At 51.8% G+C, this 16,549-nt stretch overlaps 1 protein-coding gene across 6 annotated transcripts in view; it reads right to left on the bottom strand.

Moving 5' to 3' along the window:
- The window catches only part of Bcl11b (BCL11 transcription factor B), an 85,218-nt gene that overhangs the window by 42,383 nt on the left and 26,286 nt on the right, over positions 1–16,549 (bottom strand). For 2 of the 6 annotated variants that reach the window (XM_026399433.2, XM_026399434.2), the window contains exon 3: positions 4,387–4,599. The exons of 3 other annotated variants lie outside the window; for them this stretch is intronic. In XM_026399433.2, coding sequence (XP_026255218.1) covers positions 4,387–4,599 — 213 coding nt within the window. The remainder of the gene's footprint in view (positions 1–4,386; positions 4,600–16,549) is intronic. One more of the 6 variants, XM_077799942.1, reaches the window with a different exon arrangement.

Below are 16,549 nucleotides of genomic sequence, written 5' to 3'. Positions count from 1 at the left end.
GGGGGCTCAGGGAGGTGGCCGTCTGTCCGCAACGCTGCTGGGCTGCACATGGATCCTCCGCTGTTAATCAAACCCAGTTCAGAAAGCAACTCCAGCTTGCTTCTTGTTCTGGTATGAAATGTGCAAAGCGCAGACCATATCATTAACATAAAACTTCCAGAAATAAGGCCACTTTCCAGACAGACTGTATTAATTGCATCAGGCCTTTGCAGCGAGGGTGGTCTAATCCACGGCCTCCCATTGGACGGCTCCGGTTATAAAACCGACACAGAAGGAACGCTGGGATATAATTGAAGGAGGAGAAAACGATAGATTCTACTGTTCAACCCTACTATTTACTTACAGGTATTCTTTTATCTTTATTGTCCCTTTAACCCATGCCAAGAAACCCCAGACTAGTTAAATAACACAGCAAGCACAATTTCAGTAGAAAAGTAAATTGAATTTAACTTTACAAGATTGCCCTGTGATTTCAGCATATACTAATGACTGCAACTGACTCCCTCTATTAAATCCAAACACTTCCACTTCCCTGAGCCGGGATCCTGTGTGTTCTTGCATGAGACCTTGAACTTCTCCAAGCGCATGTATTAATCACTGTGGCTGATGACCATTTGCAGCCTTTAAATATGCAATGAAGTGTCTACATTCCTTTTTCGCCTCCTAAGGCTGGTGCATGATCTGCGGCAGCCAAGGCGCTCAATACCTTTAAGTGTGATGCCAGGCACGCAGCTTGAGAGGACCTCCGCACAGTGCCAGGCACCCAGCACGGCCAAGTAGGAAGCCCTTCTTCTGCTCCTGTGGGTCCGCTCAGCACAAGGCACTGTTCTCACACTCAGCACCTGGCCTATGTGACCCCAAGCAATCCTAGGATCAACCCCAGGAGCTAATAGTACCCCCAATTCACAGATGGGGAGATGGAGGAAAGGGGAAGGACCCTGGCCCATCTGAGGCCACCCAGTTCACACTGCAACCCCCAGAAATCTGATAACGCTCTATGACCACCTTCCAATCACAGAAACCTCAGAACAAGAAGCGCTGGGGGAAGGGGAAGCCCAGCAATCTTCAGGTGCCTCCTGAGTCCTGGGGAGGAGACTATAGTGGGCAGTCCCCCTGGACCTCTCCAGGAGCCACTTCTGAGGGGCTTACTCTCACTTCCCACCCTCTGTCCCCATATCCATCGTGGAACCCCCACCAAGCCCCATGCAGCCCCCAGTGATCTGCTTCAGAAAACAACATGAAAATGTCTCTGTGAATGTGCATGTGTGTGTGTGTGTGTTGGGGGGGTGTATTTAAAAAAAACCCAAGGCTCAAAGAGGAGCAATGACATCTTCAAGTCCACTGACCAAACAGGACCACAGGCACCCCGCAGCCTTCACCTGGAATTTCTCAGGGAAGGTTTTTGAGCCCCAGCAGGGCCTCAGCTCAGAGCCCCACATTACAACAGCAGAGTCCACAGGAAACAGACCCAGAGTCCCTGCTTCCCGCTGTGACCACCGTAGGAGGCCCGGGGTGGGGGACTGAGCTTCTGGGACCCTGGGATGGAGGTGAACCACACCTGTATGCTTCCCCCCCCCCAGACTCACACCTTCTATAAATAACCGAGAGTGCATTTACGGCACACAGTTAACCTGTGTACGACACATTTGCACAGGGGCTTGCCCTGTGAACTTCAAGAGATGGGTTCAATGCATCCTCATCCAAAAAGGGACAAAACAAAGTGAGAATGGCAGCCCCACTCCATTGGTACAGTGGACTGCTTCCTCCTAACCGTTACTGGGAATTGAACGACTCCATTCCAGCTACTAATTAAACAGGCACTAAAAACACTTAAACAAACAGCCCAGTCACAGGGACAGAAACCACAAAGGGACAAGAACCACTGGAATGGGATATTTTCAGGTATTGAAATTGATCAGCAAATATGACAGTCCACTCTAGTGCAGGCTAATATGACAGTCCACTCTAGTGCAGGCTAATAAGCAGGGACCAAAGGAAGAACGAGAAAAGCATTGAGTGTGGAGCAGAGGGTGGGAAGCAAGAGCAGGCCCCTTAGGGGTGGCTCCCGAAAGGCCCAGGAGCTGACCACTGTGGTCCCAACCTCAGGAACAGTGCCTCACCCTTGCCCACTCTTCTCCCCAAGCATGGCATTGCTCGCAGGCCAGAGCCCTGGAACTTCTGAAGCCCTAAAATCCAGAGATGCGCCCAGGCCACTGACGAGGCGGGTGCTGGACAAGGGCGACTTCCTCGCTGCCTGCTCTCCCACCTTCCCACCCCATACCTTCAGCAGAATGCAAGCTGCAGGTGGGCAGAAGCCCACACTCTGTTTGCAGGGTGCCTAAAAGCAGGTGCCCAAGAGATGGCTTTTGGCTGAAGAATGAGCGGGTGCATGTGAGCCGTGAGACCACCACGTCTCCAAGGCTCATCCATAAAGTGGGGGAGTAAAGTGTGAGTCTGCTGTGAGGACTGCGTTCAAGAACGCACGCAAATGTCTGGTGTCAGGCAGTGCCCACGCTAGGCATGGCCCTTATCAGGAGCCCAGTAGAGTACGTGGGGACGATGATGGCAGAGTTCACTGGGAGTCAGGCAGGGCAAACCTTGCTCATCCTCACTGCACAGAGGCAGAGACAGTGTGGCTCCCTGGGAAGAGAGGTGGCCTGCTCAGGAGGCCTCCCAGAGACAAATCCCAGTCCTGCAGCCTTGGCCCAGCCACATGCCCTCCCAGACTTTGCCCCCACCTCCACCCCCATCTGCACAACTGGACTGCAGTGGCTCTTGCCTGGCACTCCACAAAGCTGCCAGGAAAGCCCACCCTGCCAGGGAGGTGCCCCGTCCCATGGCTAACTCTCCTCCACTCTGGCAGCTTCTAAGGAGAGACAGAGCCAACAGAGGGTTAAGCAAACTCGGGTGCGCCTCTGGCGAGGAGATCGTGTTTCTACATGCAGAACTTGACCGAGTCCGGTCGTAAACACTCAGGCTGATCTTTGATAGCGTGGCCCCCCCAGTGGCTGCAGGGCTGCTGCACTAATTACAGGAAGCCATGAGAGTGGGGCAGCCACCCAGACAGAGCAGACAACCCTCGCTGGGCAAAAAGGTCCTCCCCAGACTCACAGAGCAATCGACAACCAAGCCAGTACAGGAGCCCCAACCACCCTGGGGAGCAGGCAGCCCCAGACAGGCAGCCAGCTTCTTTACAAGTAGTTCCAACTCCTTCCCGGGTGATTCTGATCTTTGAGCATTTAAGGCACAAGCCCAGTAAAAAAACAGAACTTCCCCCTGGAAGCCAGATCCTATGATGTCATCACCCGTCATAGCAGGGTGGCACTGAAGGCTGCCGGCCACCCCACCAGCAGGAAGGCCAGGAGTTCCTGCCCTGGAGCAGAGGCTAGCAGGGGCCATTTGCAAAGCTCATGCTCCACCAAGGACTGTCCCTTGGGACAGCATCAATGAAAAGCAAAACCTGCTCAATACAAAGTCTTCCTTTGACATCTTGAGTCAAGAGAAAGCCTGCAGTGTGCCGGGTGAGCAGCCACCCTCTCCTTTCCTAGCCCCTGCCACGGAAACCAGGCCACAGCCATGGCCACGTGAGTCTGTGTCAGCATCCTGGCTCACGCAGCCACCGCGCACTGCACACCAGGCCTGCTTGAGCTGCAGTGAGCTCCTGGGGAACCCAGGCCACAGGACTTTGGGTTCTCTTTGGGGACAGAGTGGGGAGGAGGTGGAGGCCGAGCGTCACCTTGCTGCCCTGCCTGCCCGTCTGTGTTATAGGCAGCCACATGGCCTCCCAGGGGAGCAGGGGGAGCGAGGGCAAGCACAGATGTGAGGGTCTGAGGTCCGCCCAGAGCCAGGCCCCTGTCTCTGCCCACCCACCCCCACCCCAGAATGTTTCACTCCCTCCCGTGGCCACAGCTTTTTAAAAGGCTCCTTTTGAGCAACTTTTTTTTTTTTCCCTCTAAGTTAATGGGCAACACATTGTCCCAAAGAGAAACTCAGCATTTCGGATGGCTCCGGCGATGCACACAGACAACCAAGGAATCTCCCAGCCTCGTCAGGGCGGCAGGGGAGCAGGGGCAGAAGAAAACCTCAGATGTTAAGCGTTATCCAATTAAGCTTTAGCTAAACAGCCCAAAGAGATGAAATTTGGAGGCTGGGCAATGCATTCTGGGAGTGGGGGGGTCAGGGGTGGAGGGACCTCCTGACCCATGGGGACCAGTCACGGGTTTACAGTTCTGTGGACATCCTTCACCGCTTCCCAGAGCACCCCAAAAATGCCTTTTGGGTGAGGGTTGCTCTTCCTCCCTGGGTCCCACCTTAGGTCCCCTGCTCTGCCCGGGCACATCCCGCCATCCCCGGGAGCCCACCCCCCCATCGCGGCGGCCTCGTTACCTGACAACTGACACTGGCATCCAAAGGGAGCCTCCGTCTGACCCTCACCCTGAGTCCCGTCGCCCGAGACCGGGCGTGCGCTGCAGCAGGGCAGCGGGAAGCAGGGCGGGAGAGCGCCCAGGGCGCGCAGAGGTGGAGTGATCACGGATGTGTGAGGGTGGGAGGAGGCAGCTATGGGGGCCATCGCTGGCAGCTGGGCAGGCCTGCATGGCCCTGGAGAAAAAACAATAGAAAAGACTGGTCAGTCGGGCCCTGGACTGCACAAGGGGCTTAGGGCATGGGAGGGGGCCCAGGGTGCAGGGCTGCAGCCAGCCTTCAAGGACCGGAGGCCCCAGGGGTGCCAAGCCCTGCAGGGAGGGTGACCAGGGCACAGGCAGGGGAGAGGGGGTCAGGGAAGTGGGCAGGGGGCACTGGAGAGAGTCCTATATCCACAGCTGCCAGGTCTAGGGACTGACACCCCACTTCTGGGGGCCTTGTGTAGGGGGCTAAGGCACATAGGGACTGTCAGGGCCCCACTCCCAGGAAAGACCCTTCCAGGAAGGGTCTTCTGTAGCAAACTGGAGCAGGCTCCAATTGGGGATTTCTTCCCCCAGATCTGGGCTACCCCGGGAAGTACTGGGAAGCTCGGAGCCGCCACCGTCTGACACCGCGATGGGCTCTTGGGACAGGCCTGGGCTCCTCAAGTCCACCTCCAGGGGGCTGGGCACTGAGGAGCGAGCTGCCTAGCTAACTACTAGCTGAGGCCCCTCTCCAGTCCCCCGCAAGCAGCACCCAAGCCCGGGTTGCTTTCCCTCCTCCCTCCACCCCAAGGAAAACCTGGCACGGCCCAGACCCCTCTTCATGTCTCAGCCCTGGCTTGGGAGTCCCTGCTTCCCCCACTCGCCACCCCCAGTGTCTGACAGCAACTCGGAGGGCCAGGCCAGGGCCCGCCTCGCCTCGGCCCAGCCCTACAGCTCGCCTGGGCTGCCGGCAAGGCCTGCGTTTGATTTGGCCGTTTATCTTACATGGCTAAGAGACCACCAGGGCAAAACATTTGTGTGAAGCCCTTGCCAAAACCACAAGTGAAGAAGCCCAAATTCCCTGGGTAAATAATTGAGCAGGGAAGCATCAGAGAGACAAAAAGAAAACATCAACGAGATGATGGGCAGCTGAGCCCAGTCAGCTCGCCAGAGAGGCTACAGCACCTCACCTCCCAGCACAGGTCTGCATGAGGGGAACTGGCCCACTCCACAGCCACCATGCGTGACTCCCCCATCCCAGGAAGAGCCACTGTGCTCAGCAAACCCACTGCAAACCAGGAACCTGTCTGTCTTCATGTGACTGAGCTTCCTAATATGCCACGGTGGGCATGGACCTAGGACACCCATTGCACAGACCAGGAAACAGAGGCCATGACTCAGAAAACTGCAGATCCCAGCAACCGACCCCATCAAACCCTGCTGCCTGGCTCTAAAACCAGAGCTCTTTTTTGACATGCTCTGTTTCTCTAAAATGTGAATCCAGGATCAGGGTCTTCGTGGCATGTGAGAAGAACCCCAGCTTGAAGCTTGGGAACTCTGAATATGTCCTGCCAAGAAGCTACAAACAAAGCTAGTGCCAACACTGCCCAGGCCCATGAAGACTTTGCACTAGGCTAGCCCAAGCCCCCGGCTGTCTCAGAACTGGCCACAGCCCCAGAAGGGCGTGGCCAAGGAACCCCAGAGGCTGACAGGAAGGTCAAGCCCCAGATTTAGTGTAGGCACCGAAAAAGGTCTGCATCTGAGGCCAGTGTCACCTGCCTCCTTCCGGAAGTCTGCCCTGGACAGCTCTTGCCTGAACCCCCAGCCTGGAACTGGACATTGTACATCTGACCCTGCCCACTACAGGCCTCAAAGACCTACATGGAACCTCCCTCAGACCATGGTGGGCTCTGGACCCTCTGTGGCCCTGACAGTGGCTTTGTGCTGAGTATACCCTAACCACCTATTCAGCAAGTGGGAATAAGTGGGGCCTGAGGCTTGGGGAGCTCTGGACCATGAGTCCAGCTATATCTTCTGTTTCCCTCTATGGCTGCAATTGGGGTGGAGGGACCAGGACACCTGGTATCCTGACAGCAAAGGAAGGGCAGGGAAGCCTAAGAGTCCTTGACCTCAATCCAGCCATCAATAGCTGTAAAGAGCCAAGTCCAGACTCTGGCTCCTGGGCTCTGGGCAAGATGGCAACACAGCCAGCAGCATTGACCCCAGCTGTGCAGCACCTCACAGCCTGGAGTCAGCTGTCCCAGATAACATCCACTTCACTCCATTCCCCTGATGAGCAGAAGAGCCAAGGAGCAGGAAGCAAAGGGCAGCAGTGGGCTAGACCAGAGTCTGTCAGCGCAGGTCACATACCATAACACAAAGCTCTGCACGGGATTGGGGCTGCACCCCAGGGCCTCCTTAGGAATGCTGACCACACTGAAGTCCCCTGCTTCAGGAGTGGCTCAGAAGAAGCAAAAGAGCGGACTGCAGAGTGAGGGCCTCTGGGACTCTTAGGCTACCCTCTGCCATGCAGGAGGATGTCCCTGGGGGCGGCTTAGACTGCTGCTCTCCCCAAAGGTGGGATTCAAGAAGCCCCCTCTGCAGCTACAGCACAAGTTAAGTGATGCAAGAAACCATCCATCATATGATTCCATGGATAGGAGACATCCAGAACAGGCAAATGAATGGAGATGGAAGGTCCAGGTTGCCAGGGGCTGGGAGCTAATGGGTGCAGGGTTTCTGTGTAGGAGTATAAATTAGATTATCTGCAATCAGACAGTGGTAACGGCTGCACACACTGTAAATATAATCAAAACCACTGACAGACGAAATGGTGAATTCTACATTTAGAGAATCTTAAAAAAAAAATCAAAGGTGAGGACATTGTCTCTAGGCCTCAATACCTGTCCCAGGCCATCCCCCAGCCCTGCCCTTCCACAGGGAGGAGTGTTTGCCTTTAAAAGTGCAGCCAGGAAATCTGGAGTTGTGGGTAAAGAGCACCTGAGAGCCAGGAAGCCCAGAGGCAGCGGCCTTGGGGGTGGGCCAGGAGAGAGCCTGGGTTCACATCCTTCCTCTGCCATCCCCTGGCCATGTGACCTAAGGTGATCACTTTCTCAGAGCCTCAGCTTCCTCATTTTGAAAGGGTCAGGACAACATGAACCAAAGTTAGACATCTGGTAAACTTAGTCACCGTCTTAGTGACCACTAAATGATCAGATCCCTTTCTAGTTTTCCATTTTGGAACTTTCCCTACTCCCAAGGGTGCTTCTCACAGCACTGGAGCTGCCTGGTGGAGGGAGCCTACAAAGCCTGCAAGTCACTGTTTTAAAAAGAAAGCTTTCAGGGACTAGAGATGTGGCTCAGGGATAGTGGGCCTGCCCAGCAACCTAGAAGCCCTGGAGTCCAACCCCAGCATTACGAGAGTAAATAAAAATGTAAAATGATTTATTTTGCAGTCCATGGGTTCCGTTTGGAATCTGAACAGACCCCATGCACCTAGGGATGCCAAGCCACCGTCTCAGTTTTAGGTTGGATCCAGGGGGCTTATAAATAAAATCGTGGCTGGCTTGATTTTTTTTTTAATCATGGAAGTTCACTTTAATTAAGGAAAAATAAATAAACGATTAATACCTGAGTTATCTCAAGCAAGCCCAGAGCCTTCCTATGGGGTAGCATGTCCCACTCTCACAAAAGAGGAAACTGAGGCTGAGAAAGACTGAAGAAGGCGCCCAGACGCACTGGGCTTAGGAAGGCCAGAAACTGCCACAGGGCTCTCTGTATCTGGTACAAAAAGATACCCCAAAAAGTCTCCCTAAAATGCTTCCGAAGCTCCAGCATTATCGGGCGCGAGCTCATTTCAATGCCTTCCCGGCCCGAAGCATTCCAAGGGGTCTGCAGCCCTCCTCCCTCCCGGGGCCCTGCAGATGCTCCGCTCCAAGCCTCACACATGCGCACTAGCGGCGACACGCCCACCTTGAGCGTGCAGACACAAAACGCCTGGAAACGCCCCACCCCGGCGAGAGGGGAGCCAGCCCGGCCCAGCGCCCGCGTCCCGTGGCAGCAGCCTGCAGATGCCGCGTCCCCAGCCAGAGAGGTGGCCCGGAATACACTGCGCGGGAGAGGTCTATTTTTCTCCCTACTGGTGCCTTTCAACGGATACATTTTTTTAAGGCGAGAACTCCTACTGATAGTGCAGAAATGAGTCATAGATCAGCGAAGGAGACAGACAGGGAGCCAGGCATGTGAGCGAGGGACACTGGCAAGGGAACCTGACAGTCCCCGCGCCCCCTCCCCCCCATGCCAAGACATTAATTCTCACAAGTCGGAGAAAATTACTATGCATGAATGCAAAAAGCATGATCAGGAGTAATTAACATGGCTTCATATGCAAATTTTATTAATGCAGAAGTACAAAGTCATTATGCAAATGAAACTTACGTCAACTCTCTTGACAAATATTCATCTCTGAGGCTCAAGTTTCTCCCTTTTTATTTATTTATTTAATTTTCTCTCTCTTCCCTCTCCCTTTTTTCCCTAGGTTTTTTTTTTGGGGGGGAGGGGGTAAGAGGGAAGGGTGGAGGCGCTGGTGGCTGATAAGGCGGCAGCAAGCCACAGGACTGTATGACAAGTTTGCAAAGTTGATTTTCAACCAGAAGAATTTATTCTTGCATTGTTGATTTTTTTTTTTTTTTTTTTTTTTTGGTGTGGTTGTTGGCAGGTACAAGACAGCTCATAGGAGAAGGAGAAAATTTAAAAAAAAAAAAAAAAAAGCTCTGGGCAGCAGGCAGCCAATCAAAACGCCAGAGCCTGTAATGAGGGCGATTGATGGCTGTTTGGCTTTTACTGCAGGGTAATGAACTAGAATCCAGTCTGAGGAGGGGGGAAAATATGAATATTCATGAGACTGTGCTCCTGCCTTTGATGATTAAAGAAATTTTTAATATTCAAATAAGCGCTTGCCAAGTGATTAACAAAGAACAAGCACGCAGAAATATGGAAATGGGAGCCGGGAAAGATTTGAGAGGCGAACATACTGTGCTGGAAAGGCAGCCCCAAATTTCATAAACAAGATAGGCAGATAACCCAATTCACACGCGGGCAAATAAAAACATTTCTTCCTGATCACTTAAATATTTTGCCAGCTACTTTGTCTTAAAGATGATAAAAATGCTGTGTATTAAGGGGGGAGGGAGAAATAACATGAAGTCAAATACACTGCTCATATTTAAGAATCATTATCCCAATCCTAGCCCGCCTCCTCCCACCCCGAAGGGAAATTAGGATTCTTTTTCCGGTTTGCTAGAGAGAAAAGATGGAGGTGAAACCAGCTCAGCTTGTAACCCATGTCGAGATGCAGGTCTGCCTACTTTGGTACTGTGTTCTGGGGACTCAGCCTAGATTGGCACAGCCATGACATAACCTGTGGTCATTTGTTGCCCCTAGCCAGGTCCAGAGGCCCAAAGACTGGGGGGCAGGGGGGAGGGCAGCTAAGTCTACAGAGCTGTGGGTGACCGCTGGTGTCCACAATCTGGAATCTCAGGGCCTCCTCAGACTCAGGCCCTGCTCTAAGCATAGAAAGAAAGTGGACATCAGTAAAGCCTGGCTCATCTGAGAGGTTAAAAAGACTCAGACCTTCAGCACAAGGCCTGACCCAGGCATCTTTAGGTCCAAAAATAGACTGTCACTAGCCATCACCAAGGGGAAGTGCCTCCACAGACCCTGCAGCCTCCATTAGCTGTCTGCTAAGGCCTCGTGCTCATATTGTAACAGCTCCACCATGGGTTCACACTGAAGCACATAATAACAGTATTAGCTGGTAAAATGATCCTGCAGTTAAAATACATCTAATTAGCAGCCGATGACATCCATTTTGGCAATTTCCTATTCGAAAGAAGTGGAGTGCCACCTTAAATGAGACAGGCACAGGGTCTCACCCGACAAGACCCGACCTTCCCATCATTATGTCTTTCTCCCTTTCTTTGCAGGAGGGGGGGGGGTAGATAGAGGGTGGAAGAGGAGCCCAAACAGCAGGAATAGAGAATAATTCTAAGGAACTTTCTTTGTTGCTCAATTTCAGACCTACAGGAGTCTGGGGGTGGGGGGCATACAACCAAGTAAATTTCTCTGCTCCTTAAGTGGGATTACCCCAAAGTGCAGGAACCAGAAAACACTGGAACTTGATTTCATGTCATTGTAAAAAATAATAACAACATCATCATCATCATCATCATCAAACATGAAAACCTCAACTCCAGGGCAGGTCTCCAAGACAGGAGCAGAGGGCAAATGGGCATGTGCATGGCCCACTCACTGCCCCACAGCAATTGGGAGACCTAGGAATTCTACCCACGAAGCCAGGGCTCCCCAAGTCCCACCTCTCCCCACTGGATTCTCATTCTAAGTCAAATATGACTGTTTTGCCCGAGTGCCCAGTGGCCAGCCCAGGTCTCCAGTCCCTGGCTGTCAGAGATTATGGTTTCGGGGGTGAATGTGGACGTGTCCTTTGGAAGGATAACAAAAAAGTGAGGTTTCACAAGGGTTTGCACAGCTGTGCTTACAGAGCTCCTCCCTCCAGGGTCATCACTCAGGAGACATAGAAATCACAGTTCAAACCCACGATTGGCCTCTACAGGCTGAAGGACAGCAGCCCTTACAGGTGGCTGGGGAGGGTGGGAATTTGGATGCAACTGAAAGAGCCCTATGAACTTCATCCACAGTCAGCCCAGCTGGACTCAGAGAGGGCCACTGCCAGTGCAGGGCAGCAGGTCATGGCCTCCAGGAACACACATCTGTTCAACTCTGGACTTGAGGCCATCTCTCCCATCACTTCTCAAATGACCACTCTGAGACACCACCAACCATCCACAGCCCTGTGTGGACACCTGCCATGAGAAGATCTGGCCACCCAGAAGAGGCAAGAAGCAGGTCTCTTGGACAGGAAGCGAGGCCGTCTCCTCGTAGCTCCTCCCTCCTCCAGCACTGCTGAAATCTGTCGTGGTGAATCACCACTTCAACTATTTCCTCTCCCCAACATGCTGCCCATTTAGTGCATCCAAGGAAGGAGACAGGAGAGGCAAAGGACCGATCATGCCCCCCAAAACACTACCAAAACCTGTTTTCTTCCTTCCACAAGGGTTTGGAAAAGGAACCATCAGCCAGGGCAGCTGCTTCTTGCAATTAGAATCAGCCACGCCCCTTTCCCGGGTCCAAAAGCACCTGCTTTAATGGCTGCCAACCCCAATTTCCTCAAGATGCAAGCTGCTGAAATCCTCTGGGGCAGCAGAGACCCTTTCTGCACCCTGAGCCTAGAATTGGTAAAGCTGTATCGCCGTGGCCCTTCCAAAAGAGCCCCCCAAGGGAGAGAACAGAGGAAATTCCAGGGGGTGCTGGGTAGGAAGGGTGCCCCCAGACCATCTACGCAGAACCAACCACTCAGGGTGAGGCAGAGGAGGTGACCAGCTATTTGGGGCTCACCTTCCAACCCCTAAACTGGAATCTGCAGGGAGGAAATTTGCAGCTTGGACTCCTTTCATTCACATCTCTCCAGGGGGAAACCCCTGGAGCTCTCTGGGCAGCTGGAATGCAAATAAACTCCAACCAGGCTGAGGCCTGTGTAGCACCGCTTTAGGATGCACATGGAAAAAAGAACAGGACCCCTCTGGGGTGACCGTGGCAGGCAGGGTCCACCAACCTGGGCCCAAGATCCTGGAATTGGTAGGCCCGGGGACAACAGAGGGTGAGGCCATGTGTTTGCCAAGTTAGAAAAATGTGTGCATGCGCATCTATAGTATACAGAGAGATTACACATATATGTGCACACAACAAACACATCTATATCAGCAACAGGGACATGTGGAAGTGTCTGCAGGCATCACCTGGAGTCTGTAGGGGCCAAGGACAAAACTGGGGTGGATAGGTTCTCTGAATCTACCCAGTATCTAGCAGAGGAATTTCCCCTTCTTCCCCTGATTTGGGCCTTCTGGTCAGAAGCTGAGTAGCTGCTTCATTCGATCTTTAGCAGCTCCTACCCTCGATCCCTCAAACAAAACTCATCCAAAAGCCTTTGTGAATTTTACCTCCACATGTGTCCAGAGCAACCAACGGTGTACTACAAGTATCTGCAAGAAGCAGGGCTGGATGAAGATGCAGTCTACACACTGAACTTAAACGCTGGCTGCATCGTTTGCGTTCTAAGATGAAGAATTTGGGACTTGAGGTCAGGCCCCCACACCACTTTCTCAAATGGAGCTTAGAGACCAGTCTCCAGTGACAAACTTGCCAGGCATCTCTCAGATGTTTCCCTTATTTAGAGCTAGAAGAAAAATCCACAGTGAAGACAGAAGTCACATGTCACACAAGGGAACTAAACCAGGAAAGGAATCTTCAGATTCAATGCCAACCGTGAGTTTTCATCTGAGGACACCTTTTGCTTTCCCACCAGCAGCCACTGTGCCTGATGGGAATAACGTGGAAACACGAGCCTGACTCTGTTAAGAATCGGGTCCTTCGTGAAACAGGCCTTAGAACGGGTGTGCTCCGGAAGTCATTGTGGTTCCAAGGTCCCACAGAATCCAATACTGGCTTTAACTCAAGCACCGCACGAAGGAGGCAAGAGAATAAATAGAAGGGGGAAGGAAGTCGGGTCTGTGAGAATCCCGGGGAATTAAGAATGAAAATATCTCAGTCCAGCCAATAAAAAGAACATCAAGGAAACAGAGTGCCCGGCAAGGAGGCCTCCGAGTGACCCGGGCAGCCAGGGCAGAGGGCTGCTGAGGGCGCAGGTGCAGAGCAGCCCTGGGCTTGAGGAATGCAAACGCCACTGGCCCTTTTAAAAAGAGGGGTCATAAAATCCTACCTGGGCAGGAAGAGGCCAGGGGGTTCTTGTTTTTAAACAGCATAGAAAGGAACTTGGTTAATAGAAAGTTGGGGGGGGGGGGGAGAAAAGAAGCCAAATTGTAAACATAGGGAGCTGCTAGGCTAAATGCACATGTTGTTCTTACTTGTATTTATTAGTCAGAAGCAACTGATCTCCACTACCACTTTAAAAAAAAAAAAAAAATCTAGCTCTCCCTGGATTTTGTTGACGATTGAGTCTTTTTTTTCCCCCTTTCATTTCCTTTTACCTTTTCCTAATGGACACGTAGAATCCCGAGGCCCTGACGCCCTGCATCACGTAAGCACAAAATCTTTCTATGGTCTCTTTCTGTTTCTAAGCCAAGTCTGAAATGTCACTCACTAAAAAATTGTACAGGCCTGTAATTACTTTCAACCAAGTAGTTCCTTTAACTGAGTTTTCTGTATGTAGATGGCATTTAATATACATATTATGAGCCTTCTTTTCAGTACGGTAGCATTTGACGGCAAAAAAAAAAAAAATCACAAATTTCCTTCTAAGGGCGCAGCCTGACAGCCGCCCCTTCTTACTTATTTTTTGACGTGAAATCCATTTTCATCTCCTAACACACCAGAGGTGACGTGCAGTGTGTGCACAACAAAATTTGTAAAAATTAACACTTCGCGGGATTAATTTAATAAAGATTGTTAGCACATTAACACTGTAACATTGCTCCTTACGATTCAATCCAGCCTCGCTCGCCACGCGGCTGTAACAGGGGTTTACGTTCTGCTGAGGTTTATACCGCTATTTAATGTAATTAAAGAAACCGGCAGCGCAGTCCTCAATGGAAATATCATTTCTATTGCAGAGTATTCCCATTAGAAATTGGGGAAATCATGGCCCGCCGACTTTGATTTTGTTGTATTTTTTTTTCCCTTGGCTGTCTTTGAAACCGAGCTGAGGGCTGGACCTGAGACAGAAGCCTGTACAGCTCATCTCGCGACCGGAGTCCCAGTGTTTATTTTTCACTTACTTGTTTTTGAAATTGTTTTTTTAAAAAATACATTTTTTTTAATCTGCAAGTCTATATTTGGCTGTAATTACCCAGGAAGTCCTCTGCCCCGCCAATAGCATCCCATCACAAAAATGATTTCTAGATGCCCCCCCCCCAAAATGTCGTGGAAGGAGCTCAGAGGAAGGGGGGGTCACCGTCTTCGCAGATCTCAGGCATAAACAGTGACAGAGCAGCCAGGATCTCCCCCCACCCATCCCAGATCAGGGCGAAATTCCCCACTGTAACCTCAGAGGAAGAATGCAGCAAGTACTGCTCAGGGGCCTCAGAAACTAAACAGACACAAAACCAAACAGGAAAAAAAAAAGGATCCTTGCATAACATCACCAAAATGGCACAGAAAATGAAGTCTTGGGGCTGAAATAAAGGAACCCTGACTCAGCTCTCCGGGCCCAGAGCAGCCTCTCCGCCTCCAGCAGCCAAGTACACACAGAATGGAGACCTTTCTTCTCTATCCCTGCTCTCTACAAGCCCCTGAGCGGCAGGGGTGACTAGGTAGCTTTCCCCCCTCTTCCCTAAGTGCATTTTAATACCCTTATTCTACATCCTAATTTCTTTGGGGAAAAAAAAAAATCAGTGTCACTAAAAAAACGTCACTCTGTTTTGCAAAATCCAGCAGCTTCCTTGGCAGCAAGAAAGGCTGGCTGGCATTATCCCCTCATTTGACAAAACTACTATTTCTGGGCATGTGCTCAAAAACAGGTAGGAAGCAAATGCTGAGAAATAAGGAAGTAGAAACGGCCAACAGATTTTTCACTACCGAGAACGCCAAGCGTAAACATGATTTATTTAGCTGTGTTTAACGTGCCCGCCCCCCAGTCAGCTACAAGCCCACTTGGGTTTAAGGGAAGGGTGGGTAGGAGGGGACAGGAAGGGGGAGCAGGGAGGACAAGCGGGAGGGAAGAGGCGGCAGCACTGTAGGGAGACTTCCTGAAAGGTGCGGATCAGAGTTTTGGGAGACCAAGCATCTTCTACCCCAAAATATATGCATGTGTCAAAGGAAGGCGGGTGGCACGAGTCTGCTGGTTAATTAACGAGCTGTCACTAACAAAAGATGGAAGAACCCGTTCACACAAACAACGTCTACACGGGCGTCCTGGAACTCCTGGGCAACCTCCCTACCTTTCTGCACAACGTGTGGGCCAGATGGATGGCCCGGGAGGCTCCTGGGATTGGGAGGTTATGAGCTGCTTCCCCGTCCAGCCACAGGGAGACAGGAGCATCACCGCCTCCCTCGGCCACCCTTGCCTGCCCACGTGGAATTTACTCAAATCTGTATTCAATTAAGAAGCACCAGACACCCTCCTGGCCACAAGCCTGCAACAACAGACTCGGGTATCCACCCCACTCGGGCTCAGATGCCGGAACAAGGGCTCCATCAAGGACCCCACGGGGAAGGGAGAGGGCATGCTCACCCACCCCCACCCCAAAACCCAAGCCCAGGGCCTGGGCCCTGTGGCGGGGGGCAAGTGTGCAAAGACAGCATCTGTATTCCTAAAGAGCAAGACTAACCCAGAGGTTTGGGTCCTTGCCAGAGGTTACCCTTGTTAAAAATCCAATTCAGGTCACCCAGGATTGCTGGAAAAAGAAACCAAGCCTCTTGGAAAGGAAAACAACAAAAAGTAAAATGGAACCCCAACAGGCCACTGGAGGCTTCCATTTCCCCAGTGCAGGTACCATTTCGCGACAGCCAGCTGTGTACTCCGTGGATGTAAATGCCAATTTCTGTTAGCTCAGAGAGGCGGCAGCAAAAAGAAAACAGGAATTTCCTCCCGAGTCTGCATGGCGTTCCTTCCTCACCTGCATGGAGCACGACTGTGCACTTAAAGGCTGCCTGCTGTATGCATTCCTCCCCCACCCAAGTCTCTACTGCGCCTGTCCTGCTCTCCTCCTTCTGGGGCCCAAAACCCAGCAAAAACACCTCTTCTGGGGTATCCTGGTCAAGGACAACAGCAACACCCCTGTTATTAAGAGTCTGAATCACATGACAGTCCTCTGGAGGAATACGGAGCTGGGGAGAGAGGGAGTGGGAAGGTCCTCTAAAATGAATGGGGACAGAGAAGGAGTGTTTCCTATGCGTATTAGGTTACTAAATTGAACATCTAAGTCCTCCCTCCCAAACCCTTCTCCCAAGCCCCTAATTCTTCTTCCTTGAATTAAAAATGACACCCCGTACAAGCAGCTATGTGATTCTTTTCCCCTTTGCAAATTAGTCACCCCGCCCCCACAGACTGAACAATAACAGCCTCTACTTTT

Source organism: Urocitellus parryii, chromosome 6 (genome assembly GCF_045843805.1).
Source record: "Urocitellus parryii isolate mUroPar1 chromosome 6, mUroPar1.hap1, whole genome shotgun sequence".
NCBI lineage: Eukaryota > Metazoa > Chordata > Mammalia > Rodentia > Sciuridae > Urocitellus > Urocitellus parryii.
Note: the sequence above shows the minus strand (reverse complement) of the source record. Positions and strands in the feature narration are given on the sequence as shown.